Here is a 15895-nt window from a genome sequence, read left to right as displayed (position 1 = left end):
AGATCTCCGTTTAAGGTCTGCTAAGCGCCTATGATCTTTGTAGAGACGTGAAACAGTGGGAGGGTTTGCACCTGAAAAATATTGCATAAAATTAAGGCGTTAAAGTATCGAAGTTTTACCAAGGTATTTCCTACGCATCAAAAAAAAAATACCATGCAAGTCCTCACTTTAGAGTTAGGCATCAAATATAAGAGGGGCTATAAAGCCTTTCAAAACAAAATTAAAAATTGCAAAGAAAGTAATTGTGGTAAAAAATAATATTATACATGCCGCTAAATAATAAATAGGAGCTCCGAACAGGGTGCATATATAATTATAGTTCTGTCACAAAATAGTGGTGACTGAAGAACACGAAACCTGAAGGAAAGTTAACGACAGGCCAACCGCAACAAAATCAAAAAGCTTAATTCCTGGCTTCTGGGAACATCAGTCACATGTATCTATGGAAGCTGATACGAGTACCCCCCGTGCCGTACGCAGGGACTATCTTTTTTCAATTTCCCCGATACGGCCGAATTCAAATTTTATCCGATCCGCTCCGATCACTACCAATTAGGGCCAGTTATCCATGCGCCTCGATCAAGCTTCAGTTCATGACTTCGCATCACGGGTCCTGTCGATACATCTACGAGCCCTCTTAGCAAGACGTAAAATTCACATGTAACCAAAAAATATCCGCCTACACAGCCAGGGTCCTCCGTGGCAGAGGGAAGTATTTCGTAACGGTTGCACAAACATGCGTCGGTTCAGACAGACCACACCAATATTAATGCGCGACATTTTGTTTGTGGCTGTCAGAGATGCGCACCGACATTTGTCTCCCTCAGCATTTCTAAGCAATTTAGTGAGAATTAGTAATTTGTTAAACAAGTCAAACTGAATAAACGAATCAGTCAAGAAAAAAACCCTACATTAACAATAAGAGGAATTATATGCAGGTCATATATACAAGTTAATTATGTACTCCATGGCAGCATTCGAAAGTACCCACATGCGCTAGTCAGACTATGCATGGTTACAAGAATTAGCCCAGGTACTATTGCAAATAGTATCGCCAAGGATAGAGCTGTTTGGGCTTATCGGTTGAACGGTGGCGATAATTGCAAAACTGGTATTACCAGCCACCACTACAGGTCTTAGAGGGTCTACGAGCATCTATGGCTCATCTTGTAAATAATAGGCTACCGTTCGACCCAGATTCGAATCCAGGAACTGAAATTCACTGTTCCTATTCGGGCTTTCTAAAACGTTGTGCTATTTCAAGTGAGTTCTTCTGCTTTAGTTGACCTTCGCTAGGCGAGGCCACACAGGCTAGACGAAGATGACTTCATTTTCACGGCGAATGGCATAATTAGCCCCTAAGGGGATCCTGTTTCAGCCGTTGGGTGAAGTAGATGCGCTCTCTAGTAACGGTCATGTCTCGCTTATTGCTACCCCGGTTCAGGCGATCATGGGAGTGCATATATCAACTCCTCGCCAATTTTGCAGTCATGACCAAATAATACTATCCCCTCCGGAAGAACGGGTAAAGCAGGATTCCGTTACCGGTCCCTCTTAGATACGATTTCGATCCCCAGGCAACTAAAAATTATCGGAGTCCATTCTTGCATATTTCCCCCAAACACGACAATGAAACAAGCAAACCTCATCTTTTTCTCTAGAAGCCAGACCGCTCAGAATGTTCTATGGGGGTATCCAGATCCCCCAACCCCTCTAAATCTATTAGACGGCACTAAACGTGATAAGAGTGATTCAAAAGTGAGGCTTCTACGATGCAGCAAGCCCAGAGCTAATTCTAGACCAAGAATAAGAAAAGATAGATAGATATGACGAATATGGTATCGCTGGCGGATAGCGGTAGTATGAAATGGGTATATCTCTGTTTTTGCTCCTTGTAGTGGGTTCTAAAATGGCGCGGGTGACCGAAATGGGTATCTTGTGCTATAGCCAAGCATCTGTAGTGCATATAAGTCGGAGATAAACTGTTCGAAGTGTGGTCCCAGAAGCTCAGTTTTGTGGTAACATGGACTATTGGCCATGTACCTGTTGTCGGGCCCTTACTGCACTTTGTGCGTTTCCGTGCGTAGTATTTTAAGGCGTCAAGGCGCAAATGCGAAACCTAGTTAACCCGTAGCACAATAAATAAATATTTCGTTTAGACTGAAGAGCAACAAACATTTCCCCATCATTGTAACCGAGGTACATGTTTGATAAAGAAATGGGATGATTTTCGTATCTTTGGATTTAATAGCTGTTGATTCTCAGAAACAGACTATTTTTTATGTGAAAAGCGGAAACCCCGTAAAACTCAAGCCCGAATCGTACATGCCTATTTCAATTATACATAAGTGATGTAACCTCCATGTATGTTAGCATCATAGCTCAGACCAGCAGGCTCAAGTGTCATGGTTTGGAGATATGCTGTAGTATAATTGGAAGCGAATTTCAAGTTTTGACGTTTGCCGTGTCACTGAACACAATCACTACACTATTGGTAGCAAGATTGTCTATTACAATAGTAACCATAAAATGGGGGATTTGACTGATGCAATCGAAATCCTGTGCGCGAGCTGAGCGAATTCTCTTTTATTTTTTACAAACCCCCACTCTCAAGTTCCATCTAGTATTTCTCACTAACACTGCTAAGGTCAACAGTAACCAACTAGGCACTGCAGATGCTTGGATGCACCAACATCTATGAACTTATGAACGGAAATACGAAGTTCTCATGGAAAACTGTCAGAATCATACATCCGACTGTAAAATAACTAGTTACCCAGGCCTACATGAAACTGCCACAATTCGTGGCCAGTGTAATGGACATATGTACATTTGAACTACAATTCTCTTGCATCCCTCAAGTAATTTGATGGACCTCGGTTCATTCTATTCAACTTAAGACAAACAGCACTTCATGCATATAAGCTTCTTGCGTAAATGCAAGCTTTGGCTAATACAATCTGTTGATTTGTTGTCAGTACCACGGGCTATACACAGCTGTTAAACAGCTTCTCAACCGGAAAGAATCAAGAACAAGTGAGAGGCAGTCAAACTATGAAGTGCTCACTCGGTAAAAAAAGTTTATGTTTCCTATCACCTGGAGCTTTTTTTCTGGAGCTAAAAATAGAAGTGAGAACTGTATGAGAAATCTAGTTATACAGGCGCGTGGATCAATGCAGAGCCTTGTAAACTACAACTTCTTTCGATCGCCCTCAATCATTTGAAGGTAACCAAAAACTAAAAGTTCCGGAGGAACAAGCCTGGTATAATTAGGATGTGATTCTACTTTTGTGACACAGAATAGGGGCTACGTCAAAAAATAGGAACAAAGTTACGTTACATCCCAGCAATAAAGGTCCTACAATAGCAATAATTTAAGTATTGAGAAGCAAATAGTTTCATACAACTTGTAGGCCATGTTGTGATCGCTGTTATTTCTGAGGTAAGAATAATTTTATGTAACCTAACCTGAACTATGGATCAATTACAATAGAAGTGCCTGAATCGATGATATTATGACACCAATTTACGGCATATCTCGACACTACGCACGTGTCGTATCAGAAGTGAGATGCTCCGAACATACCACCGGTAAGAGCTTCTCGAACAAGTATGAAATGATGAGGAAGTTTCACCTAAACTTGTCGCTTACAGAATTTATTGGGGTGGTCTAGATTTTGGAGTTAGAATTACCGAGACTACTAGATAGCATTAGAGTTTGATCTTTAAAGAGAGACTAATAAATTGGTGCAAGTGAGGATGATGGCTAGTAAACGAGCTAGTCTTGATGTAGAAAAAACTGGGATTACAAAAAAGGTACCGAAGCAAAGCATTGAGAGGACCACAATAGCCACATCACAATATCTTTCTTCTAATTATAATTGGTATTCATCTTGATGTTATATTTTCAGAATTAGAGATTCTTACTATTATCCAATTTTTGAATTTGTAAGAAATTAAAAGTTTATTTTTCTTTTAAGCTAGGAAGTTAAAAGTTAAAACTAAAAAGGTTGTTAATCCCGCTAAAAGCGCATCTGGTATAGAGCATGTAGCGTGAGTGCCAGGACTAAATATGTGTATTTTGTGACGGATCCGTTCGTGCTACTTCTAAAACTATTCACAAGTGGTTACATTTATTGCGGAACTAAAACCCTTTATTTTTGTTTCTCTTCAATTTTAGATTCAGCGTCAAAGACCCTTTTCGATATCAGCACTTGATCTTACCCAGGTGAGGCGCTAATAACATGAACACTGCACCTTATCGCAATCGCCACAACATATCCAAGCCAACATCTCAACCTAAATTCCTACATTCCTGGAATCCATAAAAGACCTTGTAACAAAGCCGATACTTTACTATGCATATTGGAAAAAGTAGTTAGTTTGGAGTAGATTGGCAATTGGGGGTAAACTTTGAAATACCATCCAGGGAGCGAAGAGTCCACAAAGGGTATTAGGGCATTTGTGGATGTGTGTAGGTGGCGCATTGCAATTGGCACTGGCGAGAAGAATGTTTCAAATCTGATTTTATACACGTACTACTCTGTTGGATAGCAATTTGGTTCAATGCTAGGAACAATCGGAACCAGTGCGCAAACGAGCTAGTTCATAACAATACAGGGTTGGTCAGGGCAATAGACGATGCGAGTTCCAAGACACAAGGCTGCTGTGATCAAGAATGGCATTTGGCAAGTTCGGTTTCATTGCAATTACACTAAATTTGCACCATTCTAAATCCGATGGTTACTGAGAATAGCTACTATCAAGGTCCATTATTTTATTCTGTAACCCAGCTCGGGTTTATCATAGGCTTACAGGGTTTTGTTTGGGGATCTCCAGCCCCGAGCCATATGGCTGTTTGGGCATTTCTACGCAGCAATCCAGAATTAGGTTTGGGTGCTTCCCGTAAATGCCACAAGATGACAAAATAAGGAGTATATATAGGTGTGCGGTCAACTCAGCCTAGCAACGAGGGTAAGCGACATTGCTCGGTTAACTATACCGAGAAGGCTGATTTGTGGCTAAAGGTACCTGGCACACGAGAAACGCGTGCGAGAACCATTTTTACCCGACCAACCCAACCTGTAAAACTCCGGGGTTCTGCCGGAGCTAATCTGTAAACCGTCCCGGGATGACCGAAGTGCAGAGGGCAGCTCAAATAGTGCAGCGCGCCAGCGGACGGGCCGACTTTTGCTAGGCATCGTGCCCGAACTGGCGACGCGGCAAGCACCAAGAACTTGCAGCAACCAGCATTCTCAGGTGCACCAGCCAGAGCCCAACCAGCAATCTCGTCAAAATGGAGGGATGCTGGCTGGGGCTGCTCGTCAACATAGCCAGCACCAACGGCCCCGATCCACTCTTAAAGGGCGTGGTGCCCTGTGGTAGACTTTTAGAACCTCTTGTTCACTTTTACTACCTCTAGCCAACTTTTGTCATTCTTTTCAAGGTATGTTGAATAGTTGTTTGAAACCGCAGATTAGATGAGACGGTATGCAAGCAGCACCAGGAGGAATGTTCTGGGCGCAGTTTGCGAAAGGCGCAGAGGAGGCCACGACACAGCGCCCGCCAGGGGGAGCGTTCTCATGACTACCGCTGGGGCCATGCACGGAACAGGCCAATTAGCCCATAGAGGCAGTCGGCCCACAATAGGCCCATAGTGGCAGTCACCGACCAGCAGGGGCTGGCTGGGACAGTTCCGAGGGCGTCAGCCCCACATCCGGGCGTTTGTGCGATGTTGTTTGTTGACAATATGCGCGTGTCGCCCGTGTTTCGTCTCTGCCCACCCCCTTCTCCACCCTTCCCCAACGTCCTGCAACGCTCACAAACACGCTTCCTGCGCTGCCTCCCGGAATGCCCCCGGCTGTTTCATCTCCGACCTCCTTCTGGCAGCCAATATATAATCCCCAGCCGCCTCATTTTCTGCCCTTGTTTTCCCACCACCACTAACTAACTAACCTATAGTCATTCCTTTCCCCATCCATTGGTTGATAGTTATGAAGTTCTCCATATCCTCCATGTTGGCGTTGTCTGCCATGTCGCTCGCTGCTCCTGCTGCTGCCGACTCTGACTGTTCCACCACCAGATTACACGCCCACCATCAACACAAGCGTGAGGTTGTGTATGACTACTCGTACGTGACTGTGACTGTCGACAAGGACGGCTCGCTCATTCCTGAAACCACCCTGGTCAAGGAGCCAGTTTCCACCGTTGCTGATGCCTCCACCACCAGTGCGGCCAACCAGGTCAAGGCTGTGGACTCGTCTTCCAGCTCATCCAGCGCCAGCTCCAGCTCCAGCGCTGCCAGCTCTAGTTCGTCCAGTGCTGCCACCACCACCAGCTCCAGCGCTGCCAGCTCGTCCAGTGCCGCCAGCTCGTCCTCTGACGTTCCAGAATCGTCTTCTTCCGGCACTTCTGGCGACCAGCCTCCAAAGGGTGACTTGGGTGCATTCCAAGACCCCAGCACCCCCTTCCAGGACGGTGTGATCAGCTGCAGCTCGTTCCCATCTGGCCAAGGTGTGATCCCATTGTGGTACCTCGGCTTTGGCGGTTATTCCGGTATCGAGAACAGTGATGGCTCCACCGGTGGTAACTGCAGAGAGGGCTCCTACTGCTCGTACGCCTGTCAATCTGGTATGTCCAAGACTCAATGGCCAGAAGACCAACCTTCCAACGGTGTCTCCATCGGTGGTTTGTTGTGTAAGAACGGTAAGTTGTACAGATCCAACACCAAGGCCCAGCACTTGTGCGAATGGGGTATCCAGGCTGCCTCCGTGCAGAACCAGTTGAACAAGGACGTCGCCATCTGCAGAACCGACTACCCAGGTACTGAAAACATGGTCATCCCAACTGTCCTCCAAGGTGGCTCCTCGTCTCCTATCACTGTCGTTGACCAAGGCACCTACTACCAATGGAAGGGCCAACCAACCTCTGCCCAATACTACGTCAACAACGCCGGTGTCTCGTGGCAAGATGGTTGTCAATGGGGTTCTGAAGGTTCCGGTATCGGAAACTGGGCTCCATTGAACTTCGGTGCTGGTTACGCAAACGGAGTCTCCTACTTGTCGTTGATTCCAAACCCTAACAACCGTGACGCTGCCAACTTCAGAGTCAAGATTGTTGCCGACGGTGACGCCACCGTCAGTGGATCTTGTGTCTACGAAAATGGTTCCTACAACGGTGCTGGTTCCGACGGTTGTACCGTTGGTGTCACCCGTGGTAAAGCCAAGTTTGTCATCTACTAGTTGGGCCAAAAATTGTCGTGCTGCTCTAAGCTTCATTGATTTGTTATTTCAATTCCAGGTTACCTTCTTACCACTGTATATTTAGTAAATTTTAGAATCTTGTATGATTGTAGTGGAACGAGCTAGAAAGACTCTAACAAGAATTCTGGTTCGAGTACAGACTGGGGAATTGATGCTAAGTGCCGGGGTGGACATTAGGTTGTTATTAATTAGTGATTGAACTTTTCTTAAGATCCAAGTTACTTCATGTTATTAATTATTCATCGTAATTGCAGCAGTATAAGATCAAGGATACTAAGAGAGTAATGGTAGTATCTGCTTCTTTTCTTAAGCCTTTCGGTACTAAGATGTTATTTATTGATAGCAAATGAACCCTTGAGACCCTGGATCTTAAGTGGTTATTAGTTAATTAATAGTAATTGAACCTATACTTTAAGATCCCAGATACCAAAAATCAGAACACGCCTCTCACTTTGTGGTTATATGGACTTCACTACCATCGATACATGATGGTATGCCCGAATAGTGACTGCAAACAGTGCCAGACCAACTGGTTTAGTTGCGAAATTCTGTATGAGTCTTCAGTTTTAAGAAACAGTGGATAATAATCAGTAGTTGAAGATCAACAAATACCGAGGAACCTTAGAAGTACCCCTGATATATTAAATGAATAAACCATCTTAATAAATCAATATTAAAGTGAATACCGTTAGAAGAGAAAAAAACCGCTCTATACTATAATATTTTTTGTATCAAAAATGCTTGTATAAGTTTAATAATTCAAAACTTATTTTTCGCGCATAACCATGAGCACCAGCCAAGCATCGATCTTGACATTCTTGCTGTTAACCGGTGAGATCATCATCGTGGCATTAATTTCAGGAACCTCATATCCAGAGCACATATTGCTTAATTAGGAACGCATTGCCGTGCCCCACGCGGGCTCTGAAGCCGGTGGTTGACGGCATATGAATATGGGCCCTGAGATTGATTCGAGAAAATAATGCAAGCAAGTTCAACTGCCGGAAGAGAGTTCATAACGGCCTATTTCATCTACGCCGTTTTAAATTGAAATATGTTTTTGCTACCGTGTATTTAGTAATCGAGAGCGATACAGCATGACAAGCCTAGATAGAGGCTTGTAGTTTTAGTCACTCTCCATAATCTTATTGAACTAAAAATGGAGGAATAGGTGGAAAATAAATGTTGAAATATTTATACAATGCACCAGAGGACCAGACATCGGCTACCTATTATACGACCAATTAACTCGCTAAGGCAATTGATACAGACTTTACATTATTGCTCTTAAAAATACGTAGGTTATTTTGGGCAGGGTTATAGACTTTTAGGGGTCCATGTTATTTTTTAACGGGTACATACTCAATGGCATATAACCAAACCTCCGTTTATTCTTAACCTCGCAACGAGAAACGCATTTATGCTTCATTACTTGGAATAGCCGTTTAAAAAATTAGTAGGTTGTGGTTATTGTCGAGCAATATAGGCAAAATAGAAATCCAAGAACCGAAGCTAATTCCACAACAACGAAATTCCAACGAGAATTAACGGTATTGCAATTAATTGTGATGCAACAGGAGAATTTTTTTAGTGATGATGGAATAAATATGAACTACGCCAGTCCAAGTCAATGAGACATGTACTAATTACAATCCTTTCATAACTGGTGGCCAGGTACCGAGTTTGAGTATTCCGCCGTCTGACCCCATTACAAACACTTGAAAAGGTGAACATATATTAATTATACAGACATGCCAACAACAAGAACTGAAATTCGAAGTTTCTAGAATTAAACGGTATTTTAAACGTTGGGGTCTGAACTCAAGCGAGTGATGAAAGTGATGCTAAAATGTCGCGTCTGGCGGATATTAGGACATCATAACCAGATCAAGGCGGGTCTAACTGATGATAGCCCAGAACTTTTGCCATGCGTTCTTTGGCTCGTCTTCTTCCCAATCTTCATCGTCGATTTCTCTGACCCCAGTGTCGATGTCACACTCTTCCAAGGGGACCAAGAAGCTGCTGTAGGACCAGGAACGGATGTTAAAGCCATTGAAGTAGAAGTGGAATCCGATCCAGCAGACGGCAAACAAAATCAACGAGACATAAGAGGTGAAGAACTTGGTTGCATCGATATCCCAGAATGCTTGGAAACCCTGGATGAAGGTGATGATGAACACGGCAACGGCAGCGTAGTAGGAGGCATAAGGCATGAACTTGGCCTTGAATGGCAACGAGTCTCTGCTGATGTTTCTGGACTTCAAGATGTTCATGAATCTAATGTGGGTGAACGAGATCCATCCCCATGCGATCAAACCAGAAGTGGCAGTGATGTTCAATAACCAGCCAAAGGCCTCATTACCGTCACTGGAGGTGGCCAAGTAACCAAGGGCTCCAAAGGCAGAGGTGAAGAGCACAGCAACCCATGGCACACCGTGCTTGGAGGTCTTCTGGAAGAATTTTGGTGCCACGCCGGCCTGGGCCAAACCAAACAAGATACGCGAGCCACAGTAGACGTTAGAGTTACCAGCAGAGATGATGGTGACCAAAATGACGGCGTTAAAGATGTCTGGCAAGATTTTGGTTCCGGAATTGTTCATGGCAATGATGAAGGGAGAGTTGGCAGTGTAAGCGGCTCCATCACCTGGGTTCAAGGCTGGGTCGTCGAAAGGAACCAACAATCCGATGAAAAGCATACAGGCGACGTAGAACACCAAGATTCTGAACAACACCTTTCTGATGGCAGAAGGGACCGTTTTGTGGGGGTTTTTGGACTCACCAGCGGAGATACCCACCAACTCACAGCCCTGGAAGGTGAAGGCAGCGGAGATCAACGAGGCTAACCAACCGAGGAAACGTCCAGTGTTGACGTTTTCCACGAGAATACCTGGGCCCCAAGGACCTGGGTTTCTCCAGTATCTGAAGCCAACAGGGCCAGTTTTGCCAGCTCCACACACCATGATGAACGCGTACAACAACCAACCGACAACAGCCACCACCTTCAAGGTGGCGATCCAGAATTCGATTTCTCCGTAGTACTTGACGGGGAAAAGGTTGGAAAGTGTCAAAAGCACGAAAAAAATCGAGATCCATGCCGCCAACGGCACAGCATCCGTCCACTTGCCAATGACCTGGCCCACTACCGACAACTCCAATGCGTAGGTGATGGCCCACGAGAACCAGTAGTTCCATCCATTTGCTGCACCCAATGCAGGCGAGCACCAACGAGTGACAAACTGTGCAAACGAGCCTGCCACAGGAATCAACGTGGCCATCTCTCCCAACGCCTGGGTGACGGAGAACGCCAACGTGGTCATGAACAAGAACGAGATCACTGACGATACTGGGCCTGCCTGGCTCAAAGTGCCTCCGGTCGAGATGAACAAACCAGTTCCGATGGTACCTCCAATAGCGATCATGGAGATCTGACGAGCCTTGAGGCCACGATGGACCTCGTCGGTGGCAGGCAAGATCTCATCCTTGATAGAGTCGGTTTCGTTGGCGTAGTCGATGTTCTTCTCCTTATTGAGTGGTTCTTTGGAGCCAGTTGGCGACAGTGGCGAGTACTCTCTGTAGCCAGACGACAGCCCTACTACGGGCGAGGAGACGTAGTGCTTTTCCGACATGGTAATTGATAGGAAGAAAGAAGGGGCACCAGGAGAAATATATATGGGTGGGCGTCTAAGCCATTATATACAAATTTTGCACGAGTGCATTGTTGCGAAACATGCATAGACAGGGACCTGGGAGGTGCAGGGGGCGGCAGGAACGATAGCGGAGTTATCAGGGCGATAAAGGGTGGGGGAGGGAGAGGGTGGAGATACCAGAGCAGTGAAGTATGGGTGGGGGTGGCCGCGGTGGCTCGCTGTGGGTGGCACTATGGGTCAGGGCAGGCCCTGGCGGCCTGCCAACAGCTAGTGACAGCGACGCGCGCATCGATGGAAGAAGCATGAAAAAGCGAAGAGTGCGCGCGCAGAAACGCCTGGCGCTAGGGAAGACCGCGCTGGTGGCGCTGGGAGCCACCGCTAGCTGGCCCAAGTATGGGGACTGACAGTGGGGACGCCTCATCCAGCGGTTTAAGCTCCGGAGGCGTGCGGACCTTCCATTGGTTGACAGGAAGGCGGTCCAAACGGCTGCGCGAGCCGTTTCTTTTTGCGTGCGCGGCGTTTTGGTGCGCAGCCTGCATCCATGCTCGGCACGCCTAGCCACCGCAAACTGGCCGAGCGAGTGGCTATTGTTCAGGCCCTGGATCAACAACACCACCCCCCATTAGCCGTCCCCTCCCTGGACCCTTCCTACTGTGGCCCTTGCGCTTCCGTGGCGCCTGTCCACCCCTGGAGAGCCAGCTTCGGCATTTCGCACCAGGACCCCGAAGCGGCGTTACCCGCATGGACAAGTTCTGGGTGCATATCACTGGGCGCACATTGGGCAATTGCCTTATTGCGTAGTCCAATCAGCGTACTAGCCTTCGATCTACCATCATTATCTCTGGCGGTATCGGGGCCGCCCGCCGCCGAGCAATTCTCCACAGGCATTATCAGGGTAGTCTCCTGTCAGGGTTGTCCTCCCAGTCATCCGCTAGTTAAGCCTCTTTCGGAAAATCCCACCCAAACTAACTTTGGCCCGTCTACACTTCCCCTCGCGCCCGTAGATGCGTGCAGCACATCTAGCCTGGCGATCTCCGCTGCTTATCCACACATTTGGTGGATCATGCAGAATGAACTCAATTTTTGAGTCATCGCAGCCATTACAGTCATGCGACCATCGCCAGAACTCATCGATGCATGCGTGTCGGGCATCGTAATTCGGCTATCTGCTTATCTTAGCATAATCATCTCTCTTCAGTAGTATGGAAGTTTCTCCTTCACTGGATTCTTTCTTTCCATAATGGCAGGCTTCTCTGCGGCCTTTCCTTCTCTCCTTTGCAGTGTCGCTCTCACCTGCCTGGCTATGGCCCGAAAACTTGAACGAATGTGGAGAGAACAAGCTACGGGGCAAAGGTTCCGTTGGTGTATCGCCGTCAGTCCATTGCGGAGAGTAGAAGTGGCATGACCAGCGGAGATTCGGCTTGGCCTGCTGGTGAAGTTTGAATTATGGGGTAGAAGAATTTTGCGGGTGAAAGAGTAGAAACGGATATTGTGGGCGAGTGAAGAGTGAAGCAAAGAACTTGCAAGTGAGTTAATGGAAGTAGAGTAGCTAATTTTGTAGGTGAATAGTCGAGTGAATAGTAGTAGAGAAGAGTGAATTTTGCGGATAAGTGAATAGTAAATACCTGACAATTACATGGTGAGTGAATTTCTGATATTTACATGGTCAGATAAGTCTCACTATGAGTGGGTTCCTAGCATTCGAGATTTGAAGATCGACTAGCCCCCGATCCAAGCCTGGTACTTATGCCCAGTCTACTCTCAACCGGTCTAGGCGCGCCAGGAGCTCTGCGACCGTGTGGAATCTCCATTTACGGTGCCAACTGGCCCCGCATTTTCCACCCTATATTGTGGGGAAGTATGGAGACAATACACAGCCACCAATAGCCAGATGATGCCAGGAATTGAGCCAGACCTGGCCATGGGGCTTTCTCGTCCCACCAATATGTCCACCTAATTGCATCAATTCTCACCTACGTTTCAGCCAAGCCAGTCTGGAAATCCAGATCACTGAATTTTGGCAAAGGCAAGTCTCTATCTCTAGTAAGAGAGTCACTTTAAGTTGTATGTTTACTGTTACATAACCAGTCTATTGAATCACAGCACTTCTCTACTATACAGTTACCAAAAACATTATTGAGCGGTGCATGCACCACATGGTTTAAGTCTTTACTCCCTGATTTGGTGTTGCCTCTATATCCGAATTCAATTAATTGCCCAAGCTGTATTAAATTGCACCTGCTATTAAAGAGCATCAATATTGGCCAACACTGTAGATTGAAATAGAAAAGTATACGTTAAGCCCAATAAGCAGATTCACCCAAATTTTCACCCTACTCAGTTCCATTAACTAAGCAAATTCATTCGCAACCCACTTTATTCTAAAGCTCGATCTTTACTCTTACTGTTAATTATTCGATCTTCACTGGCAATCAAAACATCCTTACTTCCCCACTCCAAAAACAGCCACCATTTCATGTCGGAAAACCTCTCAATAGCATTTTGCCCATTTCCAACGGCCTGTCACACTCATCCATCGATCTGCTCAGATGCCACTCCATCTAGGAAATATCTCTGACGCGCCCACGCGACACGCGATTTCCTGCCAATTGCCGGTCACGTGCCGCGTGCGTTGTCAAAGTCACTTCTATTCACCGTTGGCCATCTCCAACTCCATCATTGAGCCTGATGTCGCTGTCCGACGAAGACCAACCACTTGCTAGAAGATCCAAGCAGCCACGAATCGGCTCCGACGATGAGGACCTTCCTTTGGCCCGGATGTCGGCCGCCCCCATGGACATTGATGAGGACGATGAGGACGACATTGTAATCACCAAGAGAAAGAGAACTTCCAACGGGACCGCAGCTGGCTCCAAGCGAGCCAAGAAGGTTAAGGAGGAGCCCAAAAGCGCTCGAGTGCCCAAGACTCCGAAAACTCCGAAAAGTGCCGCTGTTTCCAAGGCCCCAAAAACCCCAAAGACTCCAAAGACCCCAAAGACTCCAAAGGCCGCTAAAACTCCCTCTGACAAGGTGAAAGAAGAGACACCAAAGGAGGAGACTCCGGACGACATGGGGTACAAGTGGTGGGAGGCTGAGGAGAACGATGGCGAGCAAAAGTGGGAAACTCTCGACCACAACGGAGTGATATTCCCTCCGGAATACGAGCCATTGCCCCTGCATGTCAAGCTCTTCTACAACGGAAAACCTGTGAATTTGCCTAAGGAGGCAGAGGAAGTGGCAGGTTTCTTCGGTGCCATGCTTGAAACGGAACATGCCAAAAATCCAGTTTTCCAGGCCAATTTCTTCGCCGATTTCTTACAAGTGTTGAAGGAATGTGGAGGATGCGGCGTGGAAATCAAGGAGTTTTCCAAGTGTGACTTCACCAAGATGTATGCCCACTTCGAGTTGTTGCGTGAGGAAAAGAAGAACATGACCAAGGACGAAAAGAAGAGGCTCAAGGCCGAAAAGGAAGCGTTCGAAGAACCCTACAAGACTTGTTTGTTGAATGGCCGTAAAGAGTTGGTGGGAAACTTCAGAATCGAACCTCCAGGCTTGTTCAGAGGTAGAGGTGCCCACCCTAAGACAGGTAAATTGAAAAGAAGAGTTCCTCCAGAGAGCGTTACTCTCAACTTGGGACAGGGAGCCAAAATCCCAGACCCACCACCAGGACATCAGTGGGGCGAAATTAGACACGATAACACCGTCACCTGGTTGGCCATGTGGAAGGAGAATATTGCTGATTCGTTCAAGTACGTCAGATTTGCTGCCAGTTCATCGATCAAGGGTCAATCTGACTTCAAGAAGTTTGAAACCGCCAGGAACTTGCGTAACCACATCGAGGAGATTAGAAAGGACTACACCAAGTTGTTGAAGAGTGACATCATGCAAAATAGACAGATGGCCACGGCCACCTACCTCATTGATATATTTGCCTTGAGAGCTGGTGGTGAAAAGGGAGACGACGAGGCGGACACTGTTGGTTGTTGTTCGTTGAGATACGAGCACATCACCTTGAAACCCCCAAACAAGGTCATTTTTGATTTCTTGGGTAAGGACTCTATTAGATTCTACCAGGAAGTGGAAGTGGATCACCAGGTGTTTAAGAATCTTCGTATCTTCAAAAAGGACCCCAAACAGCCTGGTGACGACTTGTTTGACAGAATCACTCCCTCGTTGTTGAACAGACAATTTCAAAACTATATGAAGGGTTTGACTGCGAAGGTCTTCCGTACCTACAATGCATCCAAAACCATGCAGGATCAGATTGACTTGATACCCAACGAAGGTACAGTGGCTGAGAAAGTGGTCAAGTTCAATGCTGCCAATAGAACCGTGGCTATCTTGTGTAATCACCAGCGTACGGTCAGCAGAACACACAACACCTCAGTCCAGAAAATCAACGATAAGTTGAAGGAGTTGATTTGGAATAAAATCCGTCTCAAGAAAATGATCCTTGAATTGGAGCCTAAGTTGAAGAAAAAGGACCCAAAGTATTTCAACGAGCTTGATGACTTAAGCAAGGAGGACGAGGCGCATATCCATAAAATCATCATTGAAAGACAAAAAGAACAAGCCTTCAAGAAGTTGCAGAGAGACAACGAGAAATTAAAGGCGGAGAAGATGCCGTTACTCTCGGAAGACTCGATAAAGGAGAAGCTTGAGAAGATAGACGAATTGAAGGAAGAGTACGCCCTCGAATTGAAAACAGGAAAGCCTGAAATCAAGAAGAGTACCACTGTGGAGAAATTGAAGCAGCAGATCGAAACCATTGCTAACAGAATTTCCACCACCACCTTCCAATTGAAGGACAAGGAGGACAACTCCGAGGTGTCATTGGGTACTTCCAAGATGAACTATATTGATCCCAGACTTACCGTGATGTTTTCAAAGAAGTTTGACGTGCCCATAGAAAAGCTTTTCACTAAGACTTTGAGAGAAAAGTTCAAGTGGGCCATTGAAAGCACCGATGCAGACTGGAGGTTTTGA

The 15895-nt window shown here is 46.2% G+C and overlaps 4 protein-coding genes across 4 annotated transcripts; 3 read left to right on the top strand and 1 right to left on the bottom strand.

The window, feature by feature from the left end:
* Nucleotides 1-3219: 3219 nt before the first annotated feature.
* CANTADRAFT_24597 (uncharacterized protein) lies at nt 3220-3705 on the top strand. The gene has a single exon (XM_020207162.1). The coding sequence runs from the start codon at nt 3516-3518 to the stop codon at nt 3672-3674; it is 159 nt and encodes a 52-aa protein (XP_020066928.1). The 5' UTR covers nt 3220-3515; the 3' UTR covers nt 3675-3705.
* Nucleotides 3706-6032: 2327 nt separating this feature from the next.
* Nucleotides 6033-7241, top strand: SUN41 (putative glucosidase; the record flags this gene model as incomplete). The annotated part of the gene is made up of 2 exons (XM_020209057.1): nt 6033-6318; nt 6391-7241. The coding sequence occupies 2 exons, from the start codon at nt 6033-6035 to the stop codon at nt 7239-7241; spliced, it is 1137 nt and encodes a 378-aa protein (XP_020066927.1).
* A 1919-nt stretch (nt 7242-9160) lies between these two features.
* Nucleotides 9161-10681, bottom strand: CANTADRAFT_87769 (arginine permease; the record flags this gene model as incomplete). Its single annotated transcript, XM_020211379.1, has 1 exon — nt 9161-10681. The coding sequence occupies one exon, from the start codon at nt 10679-10681 to the stop codon at nt 9161-9163; it is 1521 nt and encodes a 506-aa protein (XP_020066926.1).
* Nucleotides 10682-13702: 3021 nt separating this feature from the next.
* On the top strand, nt 13703-15895 carry TOP1 (DNA topoisomerase 1; the record flags this gene model as incomplete). The annotated part of the gene is made up of 1 exon (XM_020208769.1): nt 13703-15895. One exon carries the CDS (start codon nt 13703-13705, stop codon nt 15893-15895), a length of 2193 nt encoding a protein of 730 aa, XP_020066925.1.

Source organism: Suhomyces tanzawaensis (assembly GCF_001661415.1).
Source record: "Suhomyces tanzawaensis NRRL Y-17324 unplaced genomic scaffold CANTAscaffold_1, whole genome shotgun sequence".
Classification (NCBI taxonomy): Eukaryota; Fungi; Ascomycota; class Pichiomycetes; order Serinales; family Debaryomycetaceae; genus Suhomyces; species Suhomyces tanzawaensis.
Note: the sequence above shows the minus strand (reverse complement) of the source record. Positions and strands in the feature narration are given on the sequence as shown.